Source organism: Rhyacophila brunnea, unplaced genomic scaffold (genome assembly GCF_057557595.1).
Source record: "Rhyacophila brunnea isolate RB1 unplaced genomic scaffold, BYU_Rbru_1.0 scaffold_4, whole genome shotgun sequence".
In the NCBI taxonomy this organism is placed as follows: Eukaryota; Metazoa; Arthropoda; class Insecta; order Trichoptera; family Rhyacophilidae; genus Rhyacophila; species Rhyacophila brunnea.
In genome coordinates this window covers 11,992,349-12,019,255 of record NW_028233068.1, presented here as the reverse complement: position 1 = coordinate 12,019,255, position 26,907 = coordinate 11,992,349, and the positions used below count along the sequence as shown (strand labels likewise).

At 35.4% G+C, this 26,907-nt stretch overlaps 1 protein-coding gene across 4 annotated transcripts in view; it reads left to right on the top strand.

Moving 5' to 3' along the window:
* The window catches only part of LOC147066903 (uncharacterized), a 32,185-nt gene that overhangs the window by 3,157 nt on the left and 2,121 nt on the right, over positions 1–26,907 (top strand). The window contains exons 2-22 of one of the 4 annotated variants that reach the window (XM_085954083.1): positions 637–836; positions 1,256–1,386; positions 5,387–6,053; positions 6,159–6,248; positions 6,541–6,647; positions 6,737–6,872; positions 7,204–7,301; positions 7,421–7,513; positions 7,717–7,867; positions 8,143–8,323; positions 8,889–9,036; positions 11,502–11,760; positions 12,614–12,783; positions 13,079–13,168; positions 13,435–13,553; positions 13,648–13,798; positions 21,258–21,450; positions 21,611–21,786; positions 25,338–25,517; positions 26,005–26,301; positions 26,394–26,563. In XM_085954083.1, the coding sequence (XP_085810209.1) occupies positions 637–836; positions 1,256–1,386; positions 5,387–6,053; positions 6,159–6,248; positions 6,541–6,647; positions 6,737–6,872; positions 7,204–7,301; positions 7,421–7,513; positions 7,717–7,867; positions 8,143–8,323; positions 8,889–9,036; positions 11,502–11,760; positions 12,614–12,783; positions 13,079–13,168; positions 13,435–13,553; positions 13,648–13,798; positions 21,258–21,450; positions 21,611–21,786; positions 25,338–25,517; positions 26,005–26,301; positions 26,394–26,563 (3,807 nt within the window). Of the gene's footprint in view, positions 1–636; positions 837–1,255; positions 1,387–5,386; positions 6,054–6,158; positions 6,249–6,540; positions 6,648–6,736; positions 6,873–7,203; positions 7,302–7,420; positions 7,514–7,716; positions 7,868–8,142; positions 8,324–8,888; positions 9,037–11,501; positions 11,761–12,607; positions 12,784–13,078; positions 13,169–13,434; positions 13,554–13,647; positions 13,799–21,257; positions 21,451–21,610; positions 21,787–25,337; positions 25,518–26,004; positions 26,302–26,393; positions 26,564–26,907 lie in introns of all 4 variants that reach the window. The other 3 variants (XM_085954082.1, XM_085954085.1, XM_085954084.1) reach the window with 3 other exon arrangements.

Sequence of the window (26,907 nt, the reverse complement as noted above, 5' to 3'; positions counted from 1 at the left end):
TTTTGTTTTTTTCTGTATTTTATAATAGATGATAATGGTAAAATTATTTGTATAACATTATTAAAACTCATTTAGTGCTTACAACGTTACTGGCGCGTTTGCGTTAGTTGCCCATTAGATATAATTAACATGATATTTAAAATTATCTGGTCAGCAGTGATTGTGTTAACAGTGGGTTATCTCAGACGTCCCACTGTTGCTTTGAAGTTACAGGACAGTTTTAATGAACACAGCATTGGCATTTTTTTTTTTAAACTCAGGCTTTGGAGCAATGGATTGGCATACTTATCTCAAAATTGACTTTTTTCACCTTATCTCACTGTTGCCTTTAGGCACTGATAAGTAAAACATGAGGGAGAGATTTTAATTTTTCTACGAACAATGTGTGCAATGCTGCCAATGCAGGGAATATTAATTTTTCTCTTATTAATCCCACTGTACTAAAAATACATGAGTATCAAAGTGTTGTAATATAATACTATTTCCCCCTCTATTTCAATTCATAGTACAAACTTTCTGTTTCGAGTATAATTTTTGTTCTGTATGCTATAACCTAACAGTGTTTTAACGAAAGGCCCACTGCCTTTTCTTGTTTAAATAATCCACATTTTGAATGCAAAATTAATTATTGTGCAGGGGCAGAGGCCGCGGAGGACCACCTCCCGGCTGGATGGGACCAGGTGCCAGGTTTAGAGGTCGCGGTTACGGTCCCGGAGGCCCTCCTGGTCCAAGATCTCGGCCCTTCTTTCCCCGACCGCCACATCGTCACATGGCACCGCCTCCTGGTGGCCATCCACCAAGATTTCCACCCGATCACCAACCATGGGGACCTCCAGGTACGCATTATTTTTTTACTGAAATTAATTGTATTTTTACATTACATCACCGTGTACAGAGTGTAAGTTGTATTATCAAATTTTTGTTTTTACGAGAAATCAATGTTAGCCACTTGCTCAATCTATTGAATCAGACCTGGGATTCGACTCCTGGATCCATGACATTATAAGTTAACACATTACCGCTCGGCCATTGTGAACATTAATTTAGGTCTATACGACCAATTACATTCAAAAAACTTAAAATTTAATGATTGGAAATGATATTGATCATAGTCTCAGCCACTCACGATTGAGGAAAAATATTCCTAACGATTATATTGATGATTTAAAATGTGTTGGGCAAGGTTCTTTACCTGACCCCTCTTTCTCTTCTCTCTGTTATCTTCATAGTATAATAATGTATATGTTGGTTGTAGGTATGATGGGAGGGCCAGGGCCTTACGGACCTCCGGGGATGATGGGACCTGGTGGACCTCCACCGCCTCACATGATGGGACCCAATGGACCTTTTGGCGGCCCACCCAATATGGGACCACCACCTAATATGGTATGATATTGATTTTGTAAAAATTGCATTTTCTCTACTTTTTATCGCACCGCTTAGAATTAAATGCATTAGTAAAATTGCATTCAATATTTTCATTTTAACCTAATTTAAATATATTTAATGGTGAGGCTTAAGAAATAGTGTATTTTACAATAAAGCGTATTATGAAGGAAAAAGAATTACAGTAGAATCTCAATAATCCGGAACTTCAGGGGTCCGGCATTATCTGAAGACATGTTGGTTTTGTGTAAATTACGAGACTTTTTAACGATGGTTTGAGTGAGAAAAAAGAATCGTCAATAAGAGATTATTTTGGTAAACAATAGAAAAACACTATGTTCTACTTACTACCCATAAAATTTTAATGATTTTTTAAATTCATATGTAGGAAATATTTTCTTATTCCATACATTCCGGTAATCTGGCAACATTCGGTTTTATATTGTTAGAATCTATTGTAGGTTCATATCATTCATAAACGGACGGTTTGATTTGTTGGATTTGGGACCATTTGGTAGAATGACCACGGGAACGCTTTTGTGACGACTAATTCTGTGGCCGCGTGGCTTAAGCGTTAGACTATCACGCCGTGGGTCCCAGGTTCGAATCCTGAGTCTGGCAAGTACACATATTGTTTTTCAATTATGTACCTTATAGGTTGAGCAAGTGGCTAACATCCATTTCTCGTAAAAAACAAAATCTGGTAATACAAACCTCTACTCTGTGGAGGCCCATATGATCCTATTAGGATCGGACATGGTCGGAAAAAAATAAGTCCCTTTTTCTATTTTTTAAAGAAAGAAGACTGCATGTTCTGACAAACATATAATTTTATTGTAATAAAAAAAATCACATTGTATAACGCTAAAGTCACAAAGTTTACAATTGTTTTACATTAAACATCACCACTGGTTGGAGCCTCTTCCGTTGTGGGTAGCTTTACAGGGAGTACAGGCTTAGAGACATATCTATTCTGCCAAATTGAGAATTACAAAAATGGTTAATTATTAAAATTACCAAATATGATATATTATCATACATGTCATAAATTGCCTTTTTATCTGGGATAAAAGTGTAAAATTGTAGGAAGCCAAAATAAGTCACGTCATGACATATCATAGTTTTCCATCTTAAGAAATTCAAATAATGGACAATTCACATATTGACACAGCTTATTTCTCCGAACATATAAGACCTAGACATACCATATTTTGACAGCTTGTCGATCTCACCTAGACGAGTCTGGTGGTATACATAACTCTATTTGCCAAAAAAACGGACATATTGGGTATTGCCATCTTACTACAGAATTAGTGTTGCCAGTACTTCTCATACGTCTCTAAAACAGTAACACGTTTATTGAAATGTCAACTTGTTATGAAATTCTAACCCCCTACCGTCGTCTACAATAACACAAATTTATCTGTCGTATTAATTTATTTTAAATGTAGAAAATATAAATAATGCTTCATGAATAGGTAGCCATTTAGTTCATTTATAAGATTTATGGGTATGACAAAAGTTTTTAAAAATTACTTTTGCCCAAAGCTTTTTATAATCGCCCACTTGTTAGATTGTTTTCATGTCGACAGTATGATATTGTGACTTAGGCGACAATCGAACATAAATTGATTAAAATCGTTAGGTAATATAAAATCATTTCTGATGGTATGGTATCTTAGACAATAGATACAGATAGACGCTTCACATTGCCTTGGTACGTGAAGCTGCGTGCCGTGTGTTTGGTTGTGTGAGTGAGTGGACATATGCGTATACAAACGTTCGAGACCATAGGCGTGCGGGAGAAACGGAATATTATTAAAATTATTAATATTCATTGATGTTCATTGATGGATATCTTCAATATAATAAATACAGAAACTTCAAAATGTATTATTATTTAATTATCATAATAATATGGTACTTACATTAAAATTAACAAAGTAAATAACTAAGTAGGTACATGAGTATAATCAATATTAAATTGACAAATTATCATATTAATTTACGAGTATCAATAATTCAAAGGTATGAAATCACATCATGTAAAAATATATACCTACAGAGTATATAAATAGACATGCACAATAGCGAATCGAATACAAAATATGGATCAAAGAAAATCACTTTGAAAAATTCAGATTATTAAAACACAAGTTGAAGGACGTGCAAAAAAAACCTATACAAATTATAATATTTGGATTATATAGAACAGGTCTGGGCAAGCGGCCCGCCAAGTTTTTCTGCGGGACCCGCGAGTTTTAATCGTATTTTTGAAAAAAAATACTTTTTTCTACATTTAATGCTTTGTTAAAAATAAAATTTTATAAATACATAAATTGCACCGTCGAGAAGATATCTGCAAATTTTACAACACTCTTAATTCAGACAAATTAGAACAACTTAAATAAAGATTCTGATCGAAAAATGTTGGTTATTTCTAGATCAACTTATATAATTATGTGAACAAACAATTTCAATTAGGATGATTATCAATACAAACTCTTTACAATCAAACATCACTGATGAACATTTACAAGCAGTTTTAAGAATCTTAAAAATTAACATCTGAAATTAAAAGGATGTTGAAGAATGTAAAACAGTTCTTATTCATTCTTCTCATTAAATTGTTGGCTATTAAAGAATTATTTATTTTTTTATGTTGAAATTCTTTTTTCATGATAACGAATAACGTGTGTCTAGAAAATAATATTTTACTTGCGGCCCGCCGTTCATTTTATATTCCTAACTTAGCCCTTAATCCAAAAAGTTTGCACATACCTGAAATAGAACAACAAATAACAAAATACATATTATATTATTAATTATATATATTATTATATTACTATTATCCTAGAACTCTTTCCATTTTGGCAAGCGATACGATAGACCTTCTTTTTTATGTCCGATATAATATAATATAATTATAGACATGACAAAAAAGTGTTATTTGAGAGAAGATCTAGTTTTAAAATAATTGTCTAGCAATGCAGAAACTGCAGAACTTTTCAGTGCCTTTTAATCTGTAATCCATTAGGGAGCAACATTACAATAACATTCATAAACCAATTACATTTAGGAAATCACGAAGCAAAAATGTTAACAAACAGGGCACTAAATCGATTATTCCTCGGGAGTTTTTCAACATGTATACTAAATTCCATTACTTTAGCAAAGCAATAAAATGATTGCCTACTATAGGTAATCTTTACTAATATTTTTTTTCAGTTTTTTGTTACTTCAACTTTAACCACATACCCACTTTTTGCGGACGCCTATGAATAATCATTTCGCTAGTGCTCGCCCAAAGTGCTCGCACTAGACGTTCAGCATTAAAATATAATTTTCTATTTTTTTACATTATATAGTATTGTTAAGCGGTGAAAATGCAACCATTAGATAAAGATATGCATCATTAAAGTTATTTCGAAAAAAACACTAGGTCACTTGATATTAAAATATATAATAATATACAAATAAATTATCACGAACATGTATCAACTTACCTATGAAACGTAATACCATCTTCTTGCTTATCAGTACGGCTACCACAATTTAAGACAACACACAGAACCATCTTTTCTACTTAATTAACTAAAAATATTTACCACTGACTTTATGTTTACCACAAAAAACAGCAATTGTAGCAACGCGAGCTCGCGGTTATGGACGCTTTCTGAAGCGTTTCACCACGATTTGCCAGCGACATTGTTGGAAACTAACTAACACATGTGTAGACCTTTTATCTTACTCTAGCGCGTGTCGCAGAGATTGTAAGGGTGCCGAATACTTTCTCACTCGCACTCATGCATCGTTTTTGTTCAGGCCTTGTATGGAATGGTTTGATTTTCAATGGAACACTGAACCAAATGTCAAATCTCAAACCGTTTCCGGTTTACTTTCTAACCATACAATTTGTACGTATATTGTCTATGGTTTAGTTTGATTTGTTTCATTTAGTTCCAATATAATGAACCTTGTACTGTGTTTCATATTCCAGCCGGTGCCTGAGTTGTGGGTGGAGACTAAAACAGAAGAGGGGAAGTCTTATTTCTACCATGCAAGAAACCGAGAAACCACTTGGACGCGGCCACAAGAAGGTCCTCACTGCAAAGTCATCACGCAGGGCGAAGTGGAAGCCATGGCGCAAGGTCAGATGACTGCTCCCAATTGCGCCATGGGTCCGAATGGTCTAATGAATCAGAACGGTCCTATGGGACCCAACGGACCAATGGGCCCCAACGGTTCGATGGGACCCAATGGACCTATGGGGCCTAATGGCCCAATGGGCGGACCTATGGGTCCGGGTGGACCGATGGGCCCGGGTGGACCTATGGGACCTGGAGGACCAATGGGACCGATGGGTCCAGGCGGTCCAATGGGTGGACCTATGGGTCCAGGCGGGCCTATGGGTCCAATGGGTCCAGGTGGCCCGATGGGAGGACCGATGGGTCCTGGCGGCCCTATGGGTATGGGGCCAATGGGACCCGGAGGTCAAATGGGCCCCGGCGGTCCAATGGGTCCGAACGGCCCTATGGGGCCCGGAGGTCCTATGGGATCCATGGGACCTAATCCTGGATTTATGGGCGGTCCTAATCAAGGCCCGATGGGACCTGGTGGACCCAATCAGATGGGCGGTATGGGAGGCATGCCGCACAAAATGGATGGTCAGTAATTACATTTTTTTTCTTATAATCATGTCTATGTGTACATTATAATATGGACTTATTTTAATATTTTGGTAAAATGGATCTTCTTGCTTGGATGCTTAGGCTCTCATCGATCTGATGAGGAGCATAAAGAGGAAGGAGGCGACCGAAGCAATTTGGACAATGAAAACTCTCCCGCACAATTTAACCAAGGTTTGTTACTCTTATTTACCTCTTACTTTCTGTACAAATATTTTTAAATCTTATTCACAAGTCCGACCTTGCGATGGAAGAGCGGTTATGTATCTACCTATGATGTCTTGGGTTCGAATCTCTAGTCTGGCCAATTTATTTGTTGTTTTTCAATGTGTTTTTGGACCCAGCACATGGGCCTAATAAGTTGCACAGTGGCTAATATACATTACTCATAAAAACATCTTTCAAGAAACTCCTTTATGAGGCGGCCAAGATAAGACCTTACAATGAATTTTTACACGTTTTCCAGGCGGTCCTGTGTCGCAAAACAATGAGATTGGCTCCCAGTTTGCTCAACCACCTCCAGGATTCCCGCAGTGGGCTCCTGCATGGCCCCCACAGTGGGCCCCACAGCAGGTAAGGCACTATTGTTTCCAATATCAAATATACTAACTGTAGATTTAGATAGTGATAGTACATTCATAATAATAATTGTCTTTTGGCAGGCTCCCCCGCCCGAATTGGTGGCCAAAGCTGCCGAATGGACCTCTCACCGAGCACCCGATGGTCGTACTTATTACTACCACTCTAAAAATCAGGAGAGTGTCTGGGAAAAACCTCAACCACTCAAGGACTTAGAAGGTTGGCTCCGATTTTTTTTTATGTCTTCGAAAGTAAAAGATTTAAATGGTTTTGGCTTTATTAGATACTAGTATTATAAATAAATGAAACTACACCAATACATAAAAAAACAAAGTGGCAGAAAGAGGTCAATATGACTGTAATTATAAATTTCGTCTCCTGAACATTTTAACAAAACTGACATCCCTCTGTTTTTCCTGTACCCATCATATATTGAGACTTGCTATATTCTTACTGACTTTTGATTACAGAACATCCCGTTCTTTGTTTTTTTTTATGAATTTTTGTTTTGTGAAACCGTTGAAATTGAGTTTCTTAAATTTATGTGCAGCTTTCCAAAAAGGCCCTGGAAGTAACGGAGTGCCTCCGCCGGCCGCAAACCAATCACCTGTTCAGCCAGTCGTCTCTGCTCCACCCACAGTTGCTGCGGTCAGTAAATCTTTATTAATCACTATAATGTCATCTGAATGCGTATACCGACTATTGTACTGAAAACAAACAGAATCACATTATCACAGCATATTGACATCGATCATTGGTCTTCATAGCCTCCGGGTAACGTGGTCAATTTGTGTAATGGTGAGCCGAATCGATCGGAGCAATTCTTCCCTTCCTCTATTCATCAGAACAATCCTGCACGGGTAAGTGATTTAAACGACTGCTTACAAGATCACTTCAGTTATTCATACATACTGCGTTTAGTTCAATCTCAATTTCATTATGGGCTTACACTACTCATCATTTTTACAACAGATCTTAGAATTAAGCAGACAACTAAAATGACTACGTAATAATGTAATTTCACATTGATCAAATTACCATTGTCATTTCTTTTTAAACTTAGGCTGCAACCGCAAATCAGACTCCTGTATCCCAGGCCGCCCCGGGGATCATTCCTGCTTTGCAGCCTGCTGTGGGCATGGACGTAGACCCTGCAGTTCAATCCGGCACCACTGCATCGATTTCTAGCGCATCTGATATCAACGCAACCCAAGGTTTGTTTTCATTTGCCTCATCATCACTACTGAGTGGAAAATTTTTTCCTTCATATGGAAGTACGGTAGAGCCTGTATTTTTCTGATTTCATTTTGATAATCAGTTTTATATGAGATTCAGTAGAAGGCATGGTGAAATTTTCAACATTGTTCAAAAAACCATGTTCATGCTAGCAGTAAATATTTTTTTCAATATCTAGACTACTTTTATCCCTAGTTAAGCCAAATGATCAAGGTTCTAGTGAAAGTTTTTAATATATGTGTATTTTTTTCAGACGCCAACGGTGCAGACAAAGACCAAGACATGGAAACGGTTCGCAAGCAAGCTGAAGAAGAAGCCGAGAGGCAAAGGGAGAGGGAACGTGAAAGGGAGAAAGAGAAGGAGCGGGAGCAGCAGGCGAAGCAAATGGACAAGTCGCGACCTGTTTCCAGTACACCCATATCAGGAACTCCATGGTAAGTTCATTCGTTTTCTGCACTACGTAGTGCATGATTATGTGACGCTATACTCTGTTGGACACCTGTGAGTTTTGTGGCAAAGCCAACAACTAATCTTCGTACAAGAAATAATTGAAAGTAAAAAATTCCTCTTTTGCATGGCATCCATAGATGCTGTAGATGCGATTCTACATTTATATTTTACCAAAACCAAACAGATGATAAAAGAAGTCACATCACACCTTCGTATAACAACACTTCATACTGTATGAAATCAACAAGCACCATTGCAATTTTTTAGCTTTATTTATGTTACTATACTCTAATTTATCAAGTTAAATATTAAATACAGAAACCTGTTATGTACATAATAGGAATGCCCGAAGCAATATTCAATGTGTGTGGAATGTCTCACACTCTGAGCTGCTGTATTCTGACTACTGTGGTTAAAATGTAGCTCTCATTTGAGAAAATGTCTTGATCATTTTTTAAAAGATCATATTTTTTGTTCAGCATTATTATTAAGGACATTATTTAGTCAGGCATTTTAACCAACAGTATTTTTTTAAAATTACTTGTGTAGGTGTGTGGTGTGGACAGGCGATGGGCGGGTGTTCTTCTACAACCCGACTGCGCACTCCTCCGTGTGGGAGAGACCCGAGCAGCTGACAGGCAGAGCTGATGTGGACCGCGCCGTGAGCAACCCTCCAGAAGCCCTGGCTGACAGTCAGGTTAGGCATTCTTATTCCAACCGATATTATATACACCGCTGGAATAACATATTTTTTTTGTTCAAACAATTCAATGTGTACTGTCTAATAACAGTAAGGCGCGAACCAAATTGAGGTGCATGTCACGCTGTCGTGTCGAAAATTTAGTCTATGGTTTCGTCACTTTGCAGAATATTTTGAATGTGCACCATGTCCGTAAATTCACTGAAGAATGACACTGATGAAGAGTGCGGACTATAATGTATTAGTAATTTGAATTACATATTATTAATTATTCATGCTAATTTTAACAGTTTCTATATATAGATAATATTTTGAACAAAACTCAACCTGCAGACCATAGATAATAGACATACATATTGCCAACCGCTAAAAACAAAAAAAATCGTGATTTTGACATGACATTCGAAAAGTGTAGGCATGTGGAATATGATAAAAACGTCATGCAGGTGTCGATGCAGTGTAGTTCAACGTGAGGTGACCTCATTGTTGTTTTAGTGATTACGGCAGATTTTGCCAACTGACAATGTTTGTTTAAAGGTTCAAAATGTGCTACGGGATGGGAGCATCAGTCTGTTAACATTTTAAATACCAAGAACAACGACATTACACACTTCTTTCCCGTAGCGGCAGCACATGACAGTAGGCGACATGTGCCATAACAAGCACCTCAATTTGGGTCGCGCTTAAGACTCGTCAACTCCTGTTGAATCATGAAAATTTAAATGTTGGTACAATATGTCATGTAACAGCAACAGGCTACATTACTGGATAGAGATATATTGTCACAATCTAACATATTTATCACAGTGCGACAGGTGATATAACTATCTGGAAGTAGTAGTGTAGCCTTAGTCGAAGAATTAAAACAGCTAGCGATAACAAAACAAGAATGTATAATCATTTTGGAACCTGAAACTACAGTACGACTTTCATATCAAGTTTTCTGCATCACAGCACTGCATGCGCTTACACTGTAACGTTATGTGGTTTTTACGCACTTATACTATTTCATCATGTGCTCTTTACGTGTTGACTTTTACTCTATCTCTGGCATTATTCAGAAGAATTAAAAGCTTTTGTTTCCTTGTCTCTTCCTCACAATACTTCTACATTCAAAATAATGCTCTACGTCTGCTTATGCACGGGCTTAGGCATTTTAATATCAATAAAATTTCACGCAATATCGAACACACACTGAATAATTATAGGCGTGGGAAATGTAGTAGAGGAGGGCGGGTTTTGGTTCTAGAAACTGTAGTTACTGGAATCATAATAATTTTAATACCTAGACCAAACTCTAAAATGGTCGCTGTTCCACTTGTATCATTAAAATGTATAATTTTTCACCACAAATTTTCTCAATTTATTGTTAAAAGGGTCAGAAATAAGTATCCAGACCCTATGTATAAAAGTGGGAGACTTAGGTGGATAATATAGATGAAAAGTCACCTAGTACAGGTAAACCCCCCCCCCTCCGTTCATCGCGAGGGATAAGTTCTGGACATGGTCGCGATGAGCGAAATTTCGCAATCAACGGAGGGATCCCTTTGTTTGGCCTCTCTACGTTTATTGTACAAAATTTGCGATTACATAGTCAGGTAATGCATTACAGCCACGTTTAACAGCACTCACTCGCTCGTAATCTTCGTCCTTCTGTTCTAACAACTCCATGCATTGATTATGAAGAGAAAGGGCCTTTTCAATGGTTTTAACACTTTCGCACAGGAACAGGTACGGAGACGTCATTTTCTAGGGACATATGGCAGTCCATTTCCTACAGCTCTTCATTAGTTAAGGGTTCGCCGTGTGATTTTAACTAAGTGTGAATATCATCTACATCAACACCTTCGATACCTCCAGATATAGCTATATGACCAATCTCTTCTATGATATTTTGAATATCATTTTCATAATTGCAGTGAACTTCAACAATTTCACTGAACAACCTTTTCCAAACACCCTTCATACACGACTGGGTGACTTCATTCCACGCTTCGTTGATGTTTCTGATTGCTTTCATAATATTAAATTGTTTCCACCAAACCCGCATGGCATCTCTATCACCTCCATCAGTTTCTTCAATGAGTTGAGAGAAGAAGAATTATCCTCGATCGATTATTATCGGTCCTTGGATGCTTTAAATCCAAAAGCAGTCTTCTCCTCTATGTAAATAAACGGCCGTGTTGGCATTTGTTTCCAATAGAGTCCCGTCTCATCCACATTAAAAATTGAATTCGGTGGATAATTTCCCCTTTCCACAATTTCCAATTTTAAAAAAAGATCGCGATATAATGAATCCGCACTCGCCGGTGTCGCGATGAACGGGGGTACCTGAACTACATGTTAATCTGTCATAGACTTAATATGTGTTTTTGTAAACGAAGCTCGATGCTATGGCATGAAAACATGATAATATATGTAAATTTATAATATTCTTATACTATTGTATACACAATTTGTAGGCGGCCGCTGCTACAGCTGCCTCTCACATGGTGTCCGTGTCTTTGGCGTCGGCAGCCAACAATGCGGCGGGAAATGCCGCCCCGGCTGCCGCTGCAGCCGCTGCGTCTTCTGCTGCACTGACTGCGTCTGCCACTCAACCACCGGTTGCCAAGCGTGCTGCGCCACCTTCTGATGAAGACAGCGATGTGGAAGCCGTCCAGCTGGTGCACCCTACTCCCGTTAAGAAAGGACGTCCTCAAGACTCTATTGCTCCAGATGGTATGCTTCTCTCTTCTAAAATCCATTTAAACTGTATTTCGAAGTAGGCTTTATATTATAAGGATCTTCAACTTATCAAAATATCCAAGGGCAGATACATGTCACTAAAAATCCAATTATTTTCATGGTATGGAAGACACTGTATAACAGAGACTCAATCGAAGGCTTCATAGCATCATCGAACGTGTTCAGTGGCGAATTAAGACCCTCCGAAGTCCTTCAAATAATTATTCAGTGTTATGTTTTATTACTCTGTTCAATGTTAATCATATCCAAAGTAAATGGCCAGCTTTATATAGTCGAAGATCTTGTCAGTCACTGTTATCTTCTTCTTTGTCCATGTCTGCTCCCTAGGTAAAGCAATGGACACCACGCAGGTCTGCTTGCATCTTTCCAGGTCATGCCAGCATCATCCTGTAGGTCAAACATATATACTCCGTGGACGGTATTTAACGGCCATTCGATATGCGGAAATCTGGTCAGTTTCCAGGTTGAGACTCTGGAGGCATCTGTAACACTCAGCCGAGTCTTGTCCAACGTCCCATCTTCACCTGCGATGTGAAGAGGGGCTGTATTATAGTCTACCCTATTATATCCACATTTCTGATGAAACTCACACCACTGCTCTACCAATATCTGTCGTAAGCATTTGTTTTTGAAACCCAACATATCGTTGCTCTGGGTCACCGTAAGTTCGCTGCTTTAGTATAATATCTATTCACTAAACTGCATTACAAGTCAGAGGAGTTGAAAAAAATGGGATGATAATATGTCAAGCGTAATCTTTTTGTGGTGACTTTTCATATGCAGACAGTGAAGTGATTTAATTGGTTGTATTAATTGAAAGATACAGCGATGTCAAGCGGGGTGGTGGGCGTGGCAGTGGTGGAGCGCAAGCAGGGAACAATCGACGCGGGGAAGGAGGCCGCCATCGAGGCGGAAGTGCGGGCCGCCCGCGAGAGGGCCATGGTACCTCTCGACATCCGCATCAAGAGCTTCAGGGAAATGCTCAAAGAGAAGGAGGTACGTATATTCAATTGGGAAAAATATATTTTATCTAGTATTGCTTGTGTAGGGCAGTGAATAAAGCTTGCTTTAACCGCCAGTGAATGTATGTATATATTTTTCAATGGCAACATAGAAATGTTAAATTTGGCAGCCACTGTAGCTGTGTGATGATGCCAATGGCTCGTTGCAATAATTATGGAGTTAAAAAATAAATCCTCTTTGAAGTTAAATGCTGTACAAGGTACAACACAGCACTTGCCGAAATGATAATGCCGTTGATTGTTATTTCATCAGTTTTATATCTTTTCAGGTTTCTGCATTCTCCACATGGGAAAAAGAACTTCATAAGATTGTATTCGACTCTCGTTATCTGGTTCTCACATCTAAAGAAAGGAAGCAGGTGAGCTCATTCTATATAGATTATGAGATTATGACAGTAATATTGTCTCTGAGAGAAGATCTCACTGTTTATTTGCATAATGCAAGTAACTCTTCTTATATCACGATCCACTGCATACTGGGCATACATTTCTTAGTTACTTCTGAGATATTCCCAGCATCAGTTTGAAATACATTGTGAGAAATATGTTCTGTGAGAAGTCAGAAAGAAACCGTATAGAAGTGTAACAATGGTCTTTATATTTCTAATACATTTTTCTTTCGTAGGTGTTCGACAAGTATGTGAGAGAGAGGGCCGAAGAAGAGCGCAAGGAAAAGCGGAATAGACTGCGTCAACGCAAAGAGGATTTCAGGTCACTGATGGAAGAAGCTAAACTGCACGGAAAGTAAGTTGACACTTTTATATAAGTTAACTGAAAATGTTCGCAATTATTGAATAATATTATTGATGTCACCTAATATTTAATTTATTCATCGCAGGTCGTCGTTCTCCGATTTTGCTGCCAAGTATGGAAAGGAGGAACGTTTCAAGGGCGTCGACAAGCAGAGGGAGCGAGAGGGCCTGTTCAACGAATACGTCGTTGAGGTGCGCAAGAAGGAGAAGGAGGAAAAGGCTGTGAAGCGCGATCAGGTAATGTTACAATTTCCTCTATCGCCTTTTACGTTGCAATGCAATTTCTTTGCAGATTTACTCCAGAGATTGCGATTACTGGACCTTCCTTCGAAAGACAGATTTTTAGGTGGCGCGTGCTTATCGAAACGCTGCATATTATTGAAATTTATCTGATTTATAGTATTACATCACTCATCTTTTTTTATATAGGTCTTATGGAGGATTTTATATAAGAGTCTTATGATTTTTATTATTATCCTTCAGTCATTCATTCGATTCAAATGAAAAATCACCACTGTTGTGAAAGATACATTCAATAACAATCCAGACACTCGGTTGTCAGCGAGTAAAATCTGTCACAAAATCACAAAGAATATAATTAAATGTTTTCCCTTTTTGTTTTTTATTAATTTCACTTTTCTACAAAATTTTAAATGTTCCAAAGAATGCGGTTCTAGATTACCGCCATGATCGGTAGTCAGCGGTGATATTATTTATAATTTATTTTTTGCTTTGAATTCAATGAAAAAAATATTCCAAATTATTTATATTTGTAAAAATAATACAATGTATCGATCCTGAATTTGACTGATCCCGAAAACTGTATTTATTTAAAACTATTGCATACATAATTTAATTGTTTTTTGCTTAATGGAATTTGTTTGACAAGATTTGGATTATTCATACTGTAGGAATATTGACTGTCTTATTTTCAGCTCTCAGATGCGGGCGGGCACTGTGTATTCTACTCATTTCTACAAGATTACTTATTTAAACTAATTATGTATTTGAAGATTCATATTATTATGTATAAAGTGTTTCATATTTTACAGGTATATATTTAAAAACATTGTAATTATGTAATAAGTCACCATAGAATCTTGGTAATTTAGATTATGAATGTAATTAATTTATTAATTAATGTAATTAGCAGGGCTGCCAAGACGTGGTTCATAATATTTTTGAGTTGTCAGAAATCGACTGACTACCATTTTTTTTTTTATTAAACATTATGTTTATCTATCTATATATTATTAATTAATCAGTGATCTATGACTATTTTACTAAAATTGTTTTTTTTTCTGGTCTGGTTGTAGTCGAAGTCAATTTTTTTTTCAAACGTCTACATCCTTGGTACAGACCTACAAACTTATCTGTAGAATGGCCAAAAATGGAACTACGAACTACCATAGGATGCCATTTTGAAAATTTCGAATGTCATTTTCTCAAGTTACAAGTCTTGATTGGGTAGTTTTCGACAGTGGCTCCCCCATCCCATTCTTCAGATAAGTTTGTAGGTCTGTAATTAGATTGGGAAAAAATATGTCTTATCGTAAATCACGAAATCAATTTGTACTTTTTCTTGAAGCATTTTTTTTTAGCCATTTTCTAGATTGCCAAGTTTCCGGTACATGTTTAACAAATCTTACATGATTTCTTTCAGATGTCGTAAGATACCTTTTTATATTAATCTTATTGACAGTAACACAGAAAGTTTTGGCATGCAATGTATGGGTTTTATGACATCCTTTTTATACATTTTTAGTGTCGTTCAATAATACTAAATTTTTTGAACTAAAATACTAAAATATATTTAAACAATTTAAATTAATCACTGCAATCAAAAACACATTTATTATTATTGTATCTCATTTAAAAATTTTGAGGTCCGAAGCCGCGCTGTATTTCATCGATTCAGTTTTAGTATGCAACAGTTTCCGACAAGATCAGATAAAAATAAAGTGATCTTTTTAATATCTAATAATAATAAATACATAAAAAATGACTAGGGTTGAAGACATCAAGAAACAAGACCGTTTGTGATGGTAGGAGTTGTAAAAGTTGTGTTCGCAAATTACGTGAAATGAGCCACTTGTACACCAGGTTAATTATAATCAATAGAGATGGCTCAATTCATCCTGGCTCCTTTTTTGTAGGTATATTTAGATTTCTGCCATTTCCTGTTTTGGCAGCAATCCCAGGATGGATTCAAAATACATATATATTATTATTTATTTTTTTATAGATGCACCTGTTTTTTTAATTTTTTTAATAATGTTAGGTTATTGAGACAATCATTTCAATGGTGGACATGAGTCATAGTTACTATATAATGATCAGAAAAATATGGTAACTATGTTGTGTTGGTAGTGGAAAATTTACTAGTCGATTCGACTTTTATGGTATTCCTTGTGTGTAGTTGTTGTAGACATTTTTTATACGATAGCAAACATTGGTTGCATTCAACAAGTGAAATCTTTAAATAGTTTGACTTAGACCTTGGTTACGATGTGTACTAGTCATGAAATATAGATTATTGAAGACATCACTTAAAAACATGACTGTTTTTGGACTTATTGATGCTACCAAAAGTTGGATTAGCATAATATACATATTTCAATATTTATGAAATCAATTTATATTGTTTTTAGTTCCAAAAAGTCTTATTGAGACAATGACAGCTTATTTCTCTGCGGTCTGTCTAAATAAATGGCTGGATCTATTCAATATTCCTATTGTTTTCATAAAATATTCAAATAATATTAGTTGAAGAGGAACACAAGTTTATATTATAATATATAACTAAAGATACTGTATTTGTATGGAAATATATTTTTGTGTACCAATTTGTTGTCAATATTTCATATATTTGAATCCCAAACAAATTTTTAAAGAATGTAGACTGCCACTTTGACCAATGCATGAATTTAAAATGCCCGAATAGAACATATGAATGTAATACTACAAGAAATGATAGGTTCCTCGCCGTTATCCATCGGTTCATGCCAGAGCTGCTTAATGGTCTACGCGGAGATGCCGCAGAATTTTGGAGAACCGATGATTGACGCCCGACTGTCGGCGAGCTGCCTCGAGTGCAGCGCCCGGCTTCCGGCAACGTTCACTGACCCCGAGATTAGAAATACGTACGATATATGTAATCTATTTCATATTTTATTTCGGTGGCATTATGTTAACAACATGGTAGTGTTTTATGATTCAAAATTGACTCTGGGGGATATTAATGAACAGCCCCGAGAAGAAGTTCAATTACAGATTGAGTTACGATAGTAAGTATTCTGTGATGTGAGATTATCAACTAAATACCCGAGTGATATTAGAATCACTTTTTTACTACAGAGAACAGAATGTCGCTTAACAACAATAATCTTTGGAATACCTGTATTATTAGTACACAATTAAGAATATTTGTGGATATATTCAAAATGACTTTCAAAGCTTTGTCTACTCAACAATGATTTTTTAATTTAGGGAAACTATTTAACGGTGAATTAGTTTTTATAACATACCGTGAAGTGTGATTTTAACATCTGCTAATTTATAAAATAACTTTACACAACGTACATGCTTTGCATCAAAGCTTTTCTTGTCTAAAATATTTAACTATGAAGAAAAACTCCCACAGTTAATTTTTAATCATTACACTATGATAAACTATCAAAGTACTTATACTGTTTTCTAAACATTACTCACTCTTCAATAGGAAAGTATCGATTAAATAATTTGTAATAAAGAATTATAGGGAAATACAGTTGGATACAGCAAACATGGTAAAATTTGTGATTCATTAATTTATCAACAAAATAATTATTCTTTGACTTTCGGTTATCTCCAGAAATCTGGTGTTAATTGAAAAAGTAAAAATATAGAAATATGTATGCTACAATTTTAGTAAACCACTTAAATTTTGTAAATTAAATTATTTAAAATTCAAATTTAGTGAGTAGTTACTTAAATTTTACTGGAGTTTGTGTTTCAACAAATACTACCAAGTTTGCTCCGAGTATTGCCTAAAAAATCATTTTTGTTCATTATTATTTAAAAATCATTGAATAAAATTAGATTGTGTTCAGAAAATAATGTGAAAACTTATATTTAATTTAGATAAATAATCAGACTAAATAAATGAATTTCCCTGGTCTCATTATGGCGATACTAGCATCAGTACTCGAGGGTCATTTTCTGTAAAGCATAAAAAAAAATTACACTCGATGCAAAGAATTGACATTCTTTATTTAATTTATCTTTCCCATTAAATTGAGCCAAAATTCTTCCATTTTTTTTATTTTTCTTCGGTATCAGAGATTAACAAAAATTATTGTCAGTGAAGAAATGAATGCTACAATTTCTAGGGTCTATTTTTATTTATATAAAAATAATTTCGTAGTGATATGATTGGTATTGTATGCAAAATACCATATTTGGTAATGTATATTATGATAGCATGAAATGTGGGAATTATGACATTTTTATGTGAAAGGTGTGATGTTAGTGTCGCCTTAATGATTTCAATAATCTAATATATATTACTTAATATTTGTGTACCTATATAAAATTGTGAATATATACTTGGTTTATCTCAAAAGATAAATTGACCTAAATATATGATAAATATAGAAATTTAAAATATGCAAAACAGTTCTGAAAAAGTTCTGTATGATAACTGTAGCGGAAGGAAAGGAATCACATCTTTAATAAATGTAAAATGATTTTAAATGTATCATTTATCTGTTTGAAGTTAATTTGCCCTTCCACATTCCTGCGCGCGCAGCACACTTCTTATTAACAATAGAACTTGTAATTTGTTTTCAATATCAGCAAACTCTACAGGCAATCAATTTTGGCATATATCTAATAATGTAGTAATGTCTTTGTTAAAATTGAGTTAATTTTTAGAATCAAAATAAATAAATATACCTAGTAGTGCCGCGTAATATATATTTTTTTTTTGTGTGGTTTCATATCAATGGAGATAGCGGATATTGGAAATAGGTTACTCAAATGGAAGCAAATCTGTTAAAATAGACAGTATGCCATTTTCCTCAACTAATTGTGTAAATATATATGATCATTATTTCACCCGTAATAGTTCAAAGTGTCAATGTTGAAAAAATGTTAATTGAAGAATTAAAAACAAATTGAATTGTTAAGCATGAAAATCTTTTAAATAACACGAGAATTGTGTTAACAGAAGGAAATCCATCACCAACCATCCGCCCGCTTGATATTATGTCTGTTTTGCTTTACATAGTTTGTAGAATATGAAAAATCTTTTGGAATATCGCAGAAGGTACCATTTTTTTTTGAATCCCTACTGATGCCAGTATTTTATAGATGCAATAGCATCGCGAGACATAATCTGACCTCAGTTACCGAGGAAATAATTTTATCAAATCTTGGAAACAAAAAAATCAATGTTCGGCATCTCCCTCAAAGAGCCTACATAAATTTCTATCGATATCTATAAAAGTTATTTATTTTTACATTACGCTAATTAAATTTTGATATGAAAAAGTGATGCCATCTGCTTTATTGATATGGTAACTACCCTCTTGAAAAAATATATTTTTTAGATTAAATTGGAGTCGCTGATACCAACATGATTTTAATGTAATACATGTACATTGAATTTTTTACATTACACTACTTATTACATACCCATGTTGATTAACTCATTTAGTGCTGACAATGCGACTGGCGCGTTTGCATTAGTTGGCCATTAGATATAATTAACATGATATTTAAATGTGGTAATTAAAAAGTAGTGATGTATATTTAATGGAGTTACTATTCATGGGTTTGCCAGTGAAGCTTAGAGGCCATGTGTGACATACTAAACTTATGATTTTTTTCAAAGAAATAAAGTTTCACAAAACATATAAGGCATATAATATGTAAACGGATATGGTCAGTATATTATAAGCATTTAATCGTTTCCATTTATATACCATATATGTTTTGTGAAACTTTATTTCCTTGAAAAAAATCATAAGTTTAGTATGCCACTTATATGTACTTTGTGAAACTTTATTTTCACGAACAGAAATCATAATGTTTAGTATGTCACTTGGTACAAAATCACATGCGAATTTCTTATATGGATAGTGCCAAAGACCGTGACGTCGGTCCAGTGGTACTGGGATTATGAATTTGAAAAGTCACACTCGTGTGTAATTATAATAATAAGAAAACTCCTCTCCGCTTCTAGACAGGAATGACTCGTTTATAAAGTCAATATAGTGGTGAACACTGATAATTGAATGCGAGAATGAATGTGTCGAAAAGTATTGTCACATTTTATTTTATATAATTCATAACAATCATTAGACATAACATAAACTGCACACCGTTGAGCTATTGTGGTAACTATTGAGAGACCGTATATAGTAAAATGAGACCAAGGTCTCAGTTACGGCATTATTGAATTATTGCTATAACCGATGGCAATATGGCACAAAAGAAACAGGAAGGTAAAAAATACAGGCTCTAAGTTGCTAAGTAGCTTTCAACGGTCACAACAAGAAAACTCACATTTTCCAGCTTTACTGTCCTTATCTCGTCAATATGACATTAAAATTTGTTATGTTATGTACACTTTTGTACGTTATGCTTTAAAATTTTGTAATGAATTATGGAAAATAATTCAAATATTAAATCACTGTTTTTACTTTGGTTGATGGAAGTAATTTATTATTTTATTAGAATTTTTGTTGAATGTAAATGTGCTGTTTGTTTTAGAAATAATTTTAAAATCATTCCGGTCAATCCACACTCGCTGATATTCCTTCAATATTATATAATATTATAAATTCTGATATAGTTTTTTTTTATATTTTGTATTACAATACAACAGATTACATCTGCTTTATGCAGCTAAAATCACAAAGATTAAATTATCTTATGTTTCATATATTTTCACAACCTGTAGTAAAATTTTGTTTTATTATCAAATTTTGAAATTTACATGTTAAATTAAAAACAATAATTTAACTGCCGTAAAATATTGAACGAAGACCTGCGAGTATATTTCTCATACCTTGATAGATAATTAAAAATAATTAACCTTAATATTTTTTTCCAGAAATTAATATATTTTCTCACGATAATATTTCAGGATTTTTTCAGAATTTGTAAGCTTTTCTAGCAGTTTTTTCAGACAAAATGATCAAATGATAATTGACTTTGCAGAAATTTAATCTTAAAATTTATTCTAGCATCAGCTTGATGTTTCGGAGCCACTGTGCTAAAACAAATGAACTTTTTTTTAATTCCCTACCATTAAATAGCGAAAGCACTTGTCAGTACCATAGTCAGTATTATTCGTATTGGTAACTATAAAATCTATTCATATAAATTTTAATATCGAAAAAGAATCAGTCCATCTTGCTTACGCTGTTCGTGTGGAAAGTATTATGTGATTTATGATTTCATAAGATCTGTACCTACATATATTGAAAGTATACCGATGGTAGTAATTAAAAAAAAAATCATTTGTTAAAACATCAAAGAACCGGTTTAATCGTCAACCATCAAAACTGCTTGCATTATGTTTTTTCGTGTATCTAATTTGTGTATTTTTTCTTTTTCCAAACCTCGTTCCGACTGTCCCGTCTCTCGCCATTTAAAAATTCATCGATGAACAAATAAATGGCCATGATGCAAATGCGCGGGTGATCAGGTGAAGAAAGATTTCGTGGCGTTGCTGAAGGAGTGCAAAGAGGTGGACCGCCACTCCCGCTGGTCCGATGTGAAGAAGCGTTTCGACTCGGATCCCAGGTATAAGGCCGTCGATGGATCGGCCGTGCGGGAGGACTACTTCAGGGACTACGTCAAGACTTTGAAGGAAGAACGGAGGAAGGAGAAAGATAAAGGTCAGCAACTTTCTATAACTATAGCCAAGGATGTTAATGTGTTCAGGAAAGCCATTTAGTAAATTGAATCAGTCAGCGACATTCGAAATTAAAATATATTGTACTCTACTGTTGGATCAACTTTTTAATCAAAATATACACCGTGCTCTTGAATTGACAGATCGTGAATCTCGCGGCAGCAAGAAGGATAAGAGAGACAAGGAGCGAGACAGGGAAGACAAGGACACAGATAAAGAGAGGGAAAAGGACAAAGACAGGGACAAGGAAAGGGATAGAGAACGAGACTCCAAATCTAAGGGGAGAGACAGAAAGGATAGCGGCAAAGAAATCTCTGACGTAAGTAAAATTGGATAACATTAAAAATATATACGATTAATTGACACATCCTAAAGAAATGAATTATGAATTAGCTCATTCACTTGTATGGCGGCAAAGTGTACAACAGCGACTCTGTAGAGCTATTCAAATAAAACTAGTCTCAAACATTAAATCACATTGTTACAATGTCAACACTAAAGAGGCACCAGTAGAGCCTCAATCCATGCTAACATGTTTTCGTCAGCAGCTGATGCATGCAGCAGTATATGGCATGGAACCCACAGGCCAGGCATACATGACTAGGGATCCCGAGCTATTTTCAATACCTATGAATCCCGGGATTGATAAACATAATCCCGGGATTTCGGGATTGATTTTTTTATCAATTTTTATGGAAAATAAAATAAAAGCGAAAATAAAACGGAAAAAATACTTTTAATAAAAAATAACTACATTAGAAATAAACTGAGTTTGAATGAAGTTTGATTTATACCCATGTGTAGGTTGCCGATTCATTTTATTTTTTCACATGAATTATTAACCCGATCGCCGCGGATGGGACATATGTTGTTTTTTACATAAGCTCTGATACTGGGCGGATGTCGCAACTGTTGATATCGAAAATTGAAATGTCGGTAAAGTAGGAAATACTTCACGCATAGTATTAATTTTTGTATTGAAAAATGCTCTGATTCGTGTTCGTACCACCATATCGATAACTCTGTCAAAAATATGTTGTTTTAATTTCATAAACATCGATCTTTCGAACCCCTTCGATCTATCGAGATTCGCCGGTCCGATTGCATCAGTTCAAATCTACGCGGTATTTTTCGCGGCTGCGCAGTAGGTATACAAAATATATTTCATTCGAGTTGAGTGTGCGCCGAGTATTTACCGTGTAAAGTTGAATTCACCGCGATTTTTACATCATGTGCGGGAATACGAAAAAGACAACCAAAAAACGAAAAGAAATTTGTCGTAATATTTCTAAAAATGTACTTGAACTTGTGTTCTGGATTATGTCATTTATTACTCATGTGTCTCCCTAATTGTTTCAAAGTCATAAATCGAGCTCATTATTGAAAGTCGTAAATATTTAGTAAAGATGCGTCCACACGGAATGAAAAAATATATATTATTATATTTTAGAGGATTGCAATTTTTATAAATAAATTACGAATTACTATGAAGGAATATATAAAACGTATAAATTTTTGCTAAAAAAACACACACGGGTAGGTATAAAATATAAATCATGGAATATTGACTTTTCAACTATATTACATATTATCTTCGCGTACAATTTAATGCTTATAAATTTTTAAAACCTTACCCAAAAAAAAGTTTTTATAGCACTTGGAAAAATTTACGCAATTTAAAAAATAAATATTGTTTTTTTTACAAAACATAAAATGACAATCACTAACATAACACAATGCTCAATAAAACTGAAAAGTAATCTACAAAATCCAAGTTTCACTAAAAAAAAAACAAAAAAAATATTATAATATTTTCAATCAGTGTGGACTCACCTTTACGCTTAAATTATAATGGCCCATAAAACATGTAAAATGCTGACACAATCTATGCCACTAAATAAAACTGGTGACTACCATCCAATTTTAATGGATTTGTCATCAATAAAACTTACACTAATTAACAATAATTCATAAGTCACCAATAAAAGCTATTATTTTCAATAATTTTTATGGCATTTTTAAGTGTTTTTAACACGAGTAAAATAAAATTAGTCAGTGATTAATTGTCTTCATCGGCGCACTTGTTTTGAAGTCAAGTGCTTTGTCATCGAAAATGGCTACAGAGTTTATCCGAACAAAGCAATACAGTAGTTTTGTTAAAGTAAACACAGCTAAATTCAACACTCTATTATGTGTTTTAGTGTGGCACTTGGATCCTTATGTATCTAGGCATGATAACAGTTGTAGCCACAATTTTTAACTGCCGTATTTATTATAATACAGCGAAGAATAACATTTCGAAAAACCTACCGCGGACAGCACATCTTTTGTATGGAAACTTAACGCGCCGATCGGGTTAAAAATGAGAAAGATTGGAAAAAAACAATGCTTCGCACTTTCAACAAAGTAATTCTACCGTGATATCATACGTTTTACGGCAGTTTCATATTTGGCTGGCTAATTAGATTTATGATGCGGAAAGGCCATACGTACGCCATGATTATTTGCTTTACTATTTTAAATCTCGCTAATCCATTCATTATGTCTTTACTATCAGAAACAGCAATCTCATATTCAATTCACATTATTATTTATATTACAATATTATTTACTCCATTAAACTTGTGTATTTCCAAGATTGAACGTATACAATATTAACAATAAATGTCTTCAATAGTATAAATTATACTAGATTTATTTTTGACCGATTTTATCAATGTTATTTGTAAATATAAAATTTTTATATTAACAATGGAAAAAAATGTCAATCCCGGGACCAGTCCCGGGATCCCGGGATTGTCAAATTGTAATCCCGAAATCCCGGAATCAGAATTTTGGCTCGGGATTGGATTACCTATACATGACGCACGTTTCAACAACATGGCTTGGATTTCTACAAAGTCACATATAGGAGAGAGATTTAATCCCTGCTCATAAGAGGATGGTTTGCACAAAAGTCGATGGAGTGTAATCCAATATTATGAATAAAATATTTATTAGTTTTCATACAAAACAGAAGCATGTTTCAATATTTTCACGGTTAAATAGGTACATATGTGGCGATGTGAAAATTATTCCCAACTCATTTTTTATTTATATATCATTTGTACTCCTTCAATCCTCAGCTCCTCATTTTACCAATTTAAATACATCTATATCAATTAATGTTTATTTAGATTCAGGGAATGGGTGGGTATTTATAATGTAGTCCCTGTATGTGCTGTCTTAAAATAGGTAGTAAGTGTGTAACACTTAGTCGGCTCGCACATCAGAATTCGCCTCATGCGCCGCATGTCGAAATCGTCGATGTGACGTCATCGTTATCGTCATAACACATGCTATCAAATGGAGCTTCGCAGATTGGTTGAATGCAACTTAACAATAAATGTGACAGGTTGACTATCGACTCTTCTAACATGTTGGATGTCGCGAGCACCTAGAACATGCTAGACGTTAGTGCACGCACGCCGGTCACTGGGTGCTTGATGAGTTCTGCTGCGATAAATGATCCACTGTGCATGGATATTATGCCTAATAATTGACGGCTTAATCCAATATTTTCGCCTTCTGCTTAAAATTCTGCAGTACCAATACATATTAATCGCTGTTTGAGCGTCCGATGACATATATGCGTAATGGCGCTGGCCAGAGTACTTGTTATTTTGACGTTTTGAGACGCAAGTGTCTGTGACACTAGTAGATGTGCGCGTTCATCACGTGCAACAATGTTTCGTGCGGCTCGGAACTCGGTCGCGTCGAACTAAGCGAGTTTTGATATGAGAGCCGCCTAACAATCATTTACCACCATAGAGGACACGGAGAAAGCCAAGTTTTAATAAAGTTTATGACGATCATGTTTTTTGTCATTAGAATGAAGAAGAGATGGAAGAAGATGAGGAAGGAGTGTCGGAGAAGGCGGCCAGAGACAAAGCAGCGAGGACAGAGGCATCCATCAAGGAAAGGGAGAGGGAAGTGCAGAGAGCACTCGCAACATCTCTCAGAGACCGGGACAAGGAAAGGGAGTTTCACAAGCGGGAAGAAGCGGTTCAGGTATATTTTTTTTATTCTGTCATAATATTGTACCTGTCTTTTTATGTTATTTTATGTCATTAAATGCTATTAAAAATAGGATTGATGAGACTTCAGGAATGAAATTTAATATAATATTGAATGAGGACATTCAATAAAGGAACTTTTGAATAATTTGGGACAATTGAAAATGGGAACTCTACAGAATTTTTATTTTTGCTTAAATTGCAGCAGTCAGTATAAATTAATAGTATCACACAATATCAAGATTGCTAAGCCATAAGGGTGATAGTGTCCAATTCAACAATCCAACCCCATAAATAATTCATTTTAACCAAAACGCCTTTAGATCCTTCGTAGCAACCTTGATTATAATGGGTATAAATAACGAAATAATAACAAGTAGAGACGATTTGTAAAATGGAATCTAACTTGTTTATCAAATGAGTATTACCAGCTATATTAGTATTAATATTATTGAGTCTCAGTGAACACCTTTTTATTTTAGCATTTTAATGCTCTGCTGGCTGACTTGGTGAGGAATCCCGAGCTGTCATGGCGCGATGCCAAGAAACAGTTGAAGAAGGATCACCGTTGGCCCCTGGCTGATCTTCTCTCCAAAGAGGATAAGGAGCGTCTGTTTGGATCTCACACCGGTTCGCTGACTCTGAAACGTCGGGACAAATTCCGTGAGATGCTGGACGAACAGGGCGGAGGCAAGATATCACTCACCAGCTCTTGGAGGGACATCAGGAAACTGGTGAAAGAGGATCCCAGATACGCCAAGCTTTCTAGTTCTGATAAGGTACATTGGCTTCATACTATATTTTTCTTTTATTTAAGAAAGCTTGGTTGGGTGCAGAGGGAATTTTTTGAATTATCTATGTTTGCTTTTAGGGAGAACGTGAGTTTCGCGAATACATCCGCGACAAGACATCGGTAGCTCGAGTTCAGCTGCGTGCTCTTCTCCAGGAAACGAGAGGGCTCACTCACCGATCTCTGGCCACCACCAAGGAACAGCCGTCACACCTGGCGGAGCTGGAAGGCATCCTCAGTCAAGATGCTAGGTCCGTAATTAATGTGATATCTAAAAAATTTTTGGCAGCCTTCATAAGACATTGGCTTCGCATACAGGTTCAATTCCTAGTAAGGTTACAGTACATCTATGAGATTTTATGAAGTCTGGATGATTCAGTGATGTAATTCGGAATTATGGTATGTTGTGGTGTTTAAAAAACTGATTTTATTCATTTGTAGCTAAAATTCACACTCTGAGATTTATTTGCCAGGGCTGCATTGAGATAATACGTGTTACGATCAGCCATTGTAAATATTTATTAGTATCATGATTGACAAAGAAACAGATCCGATACCAGAGAAAAATCAACGTTGTGTTATTTTGATTGATTAC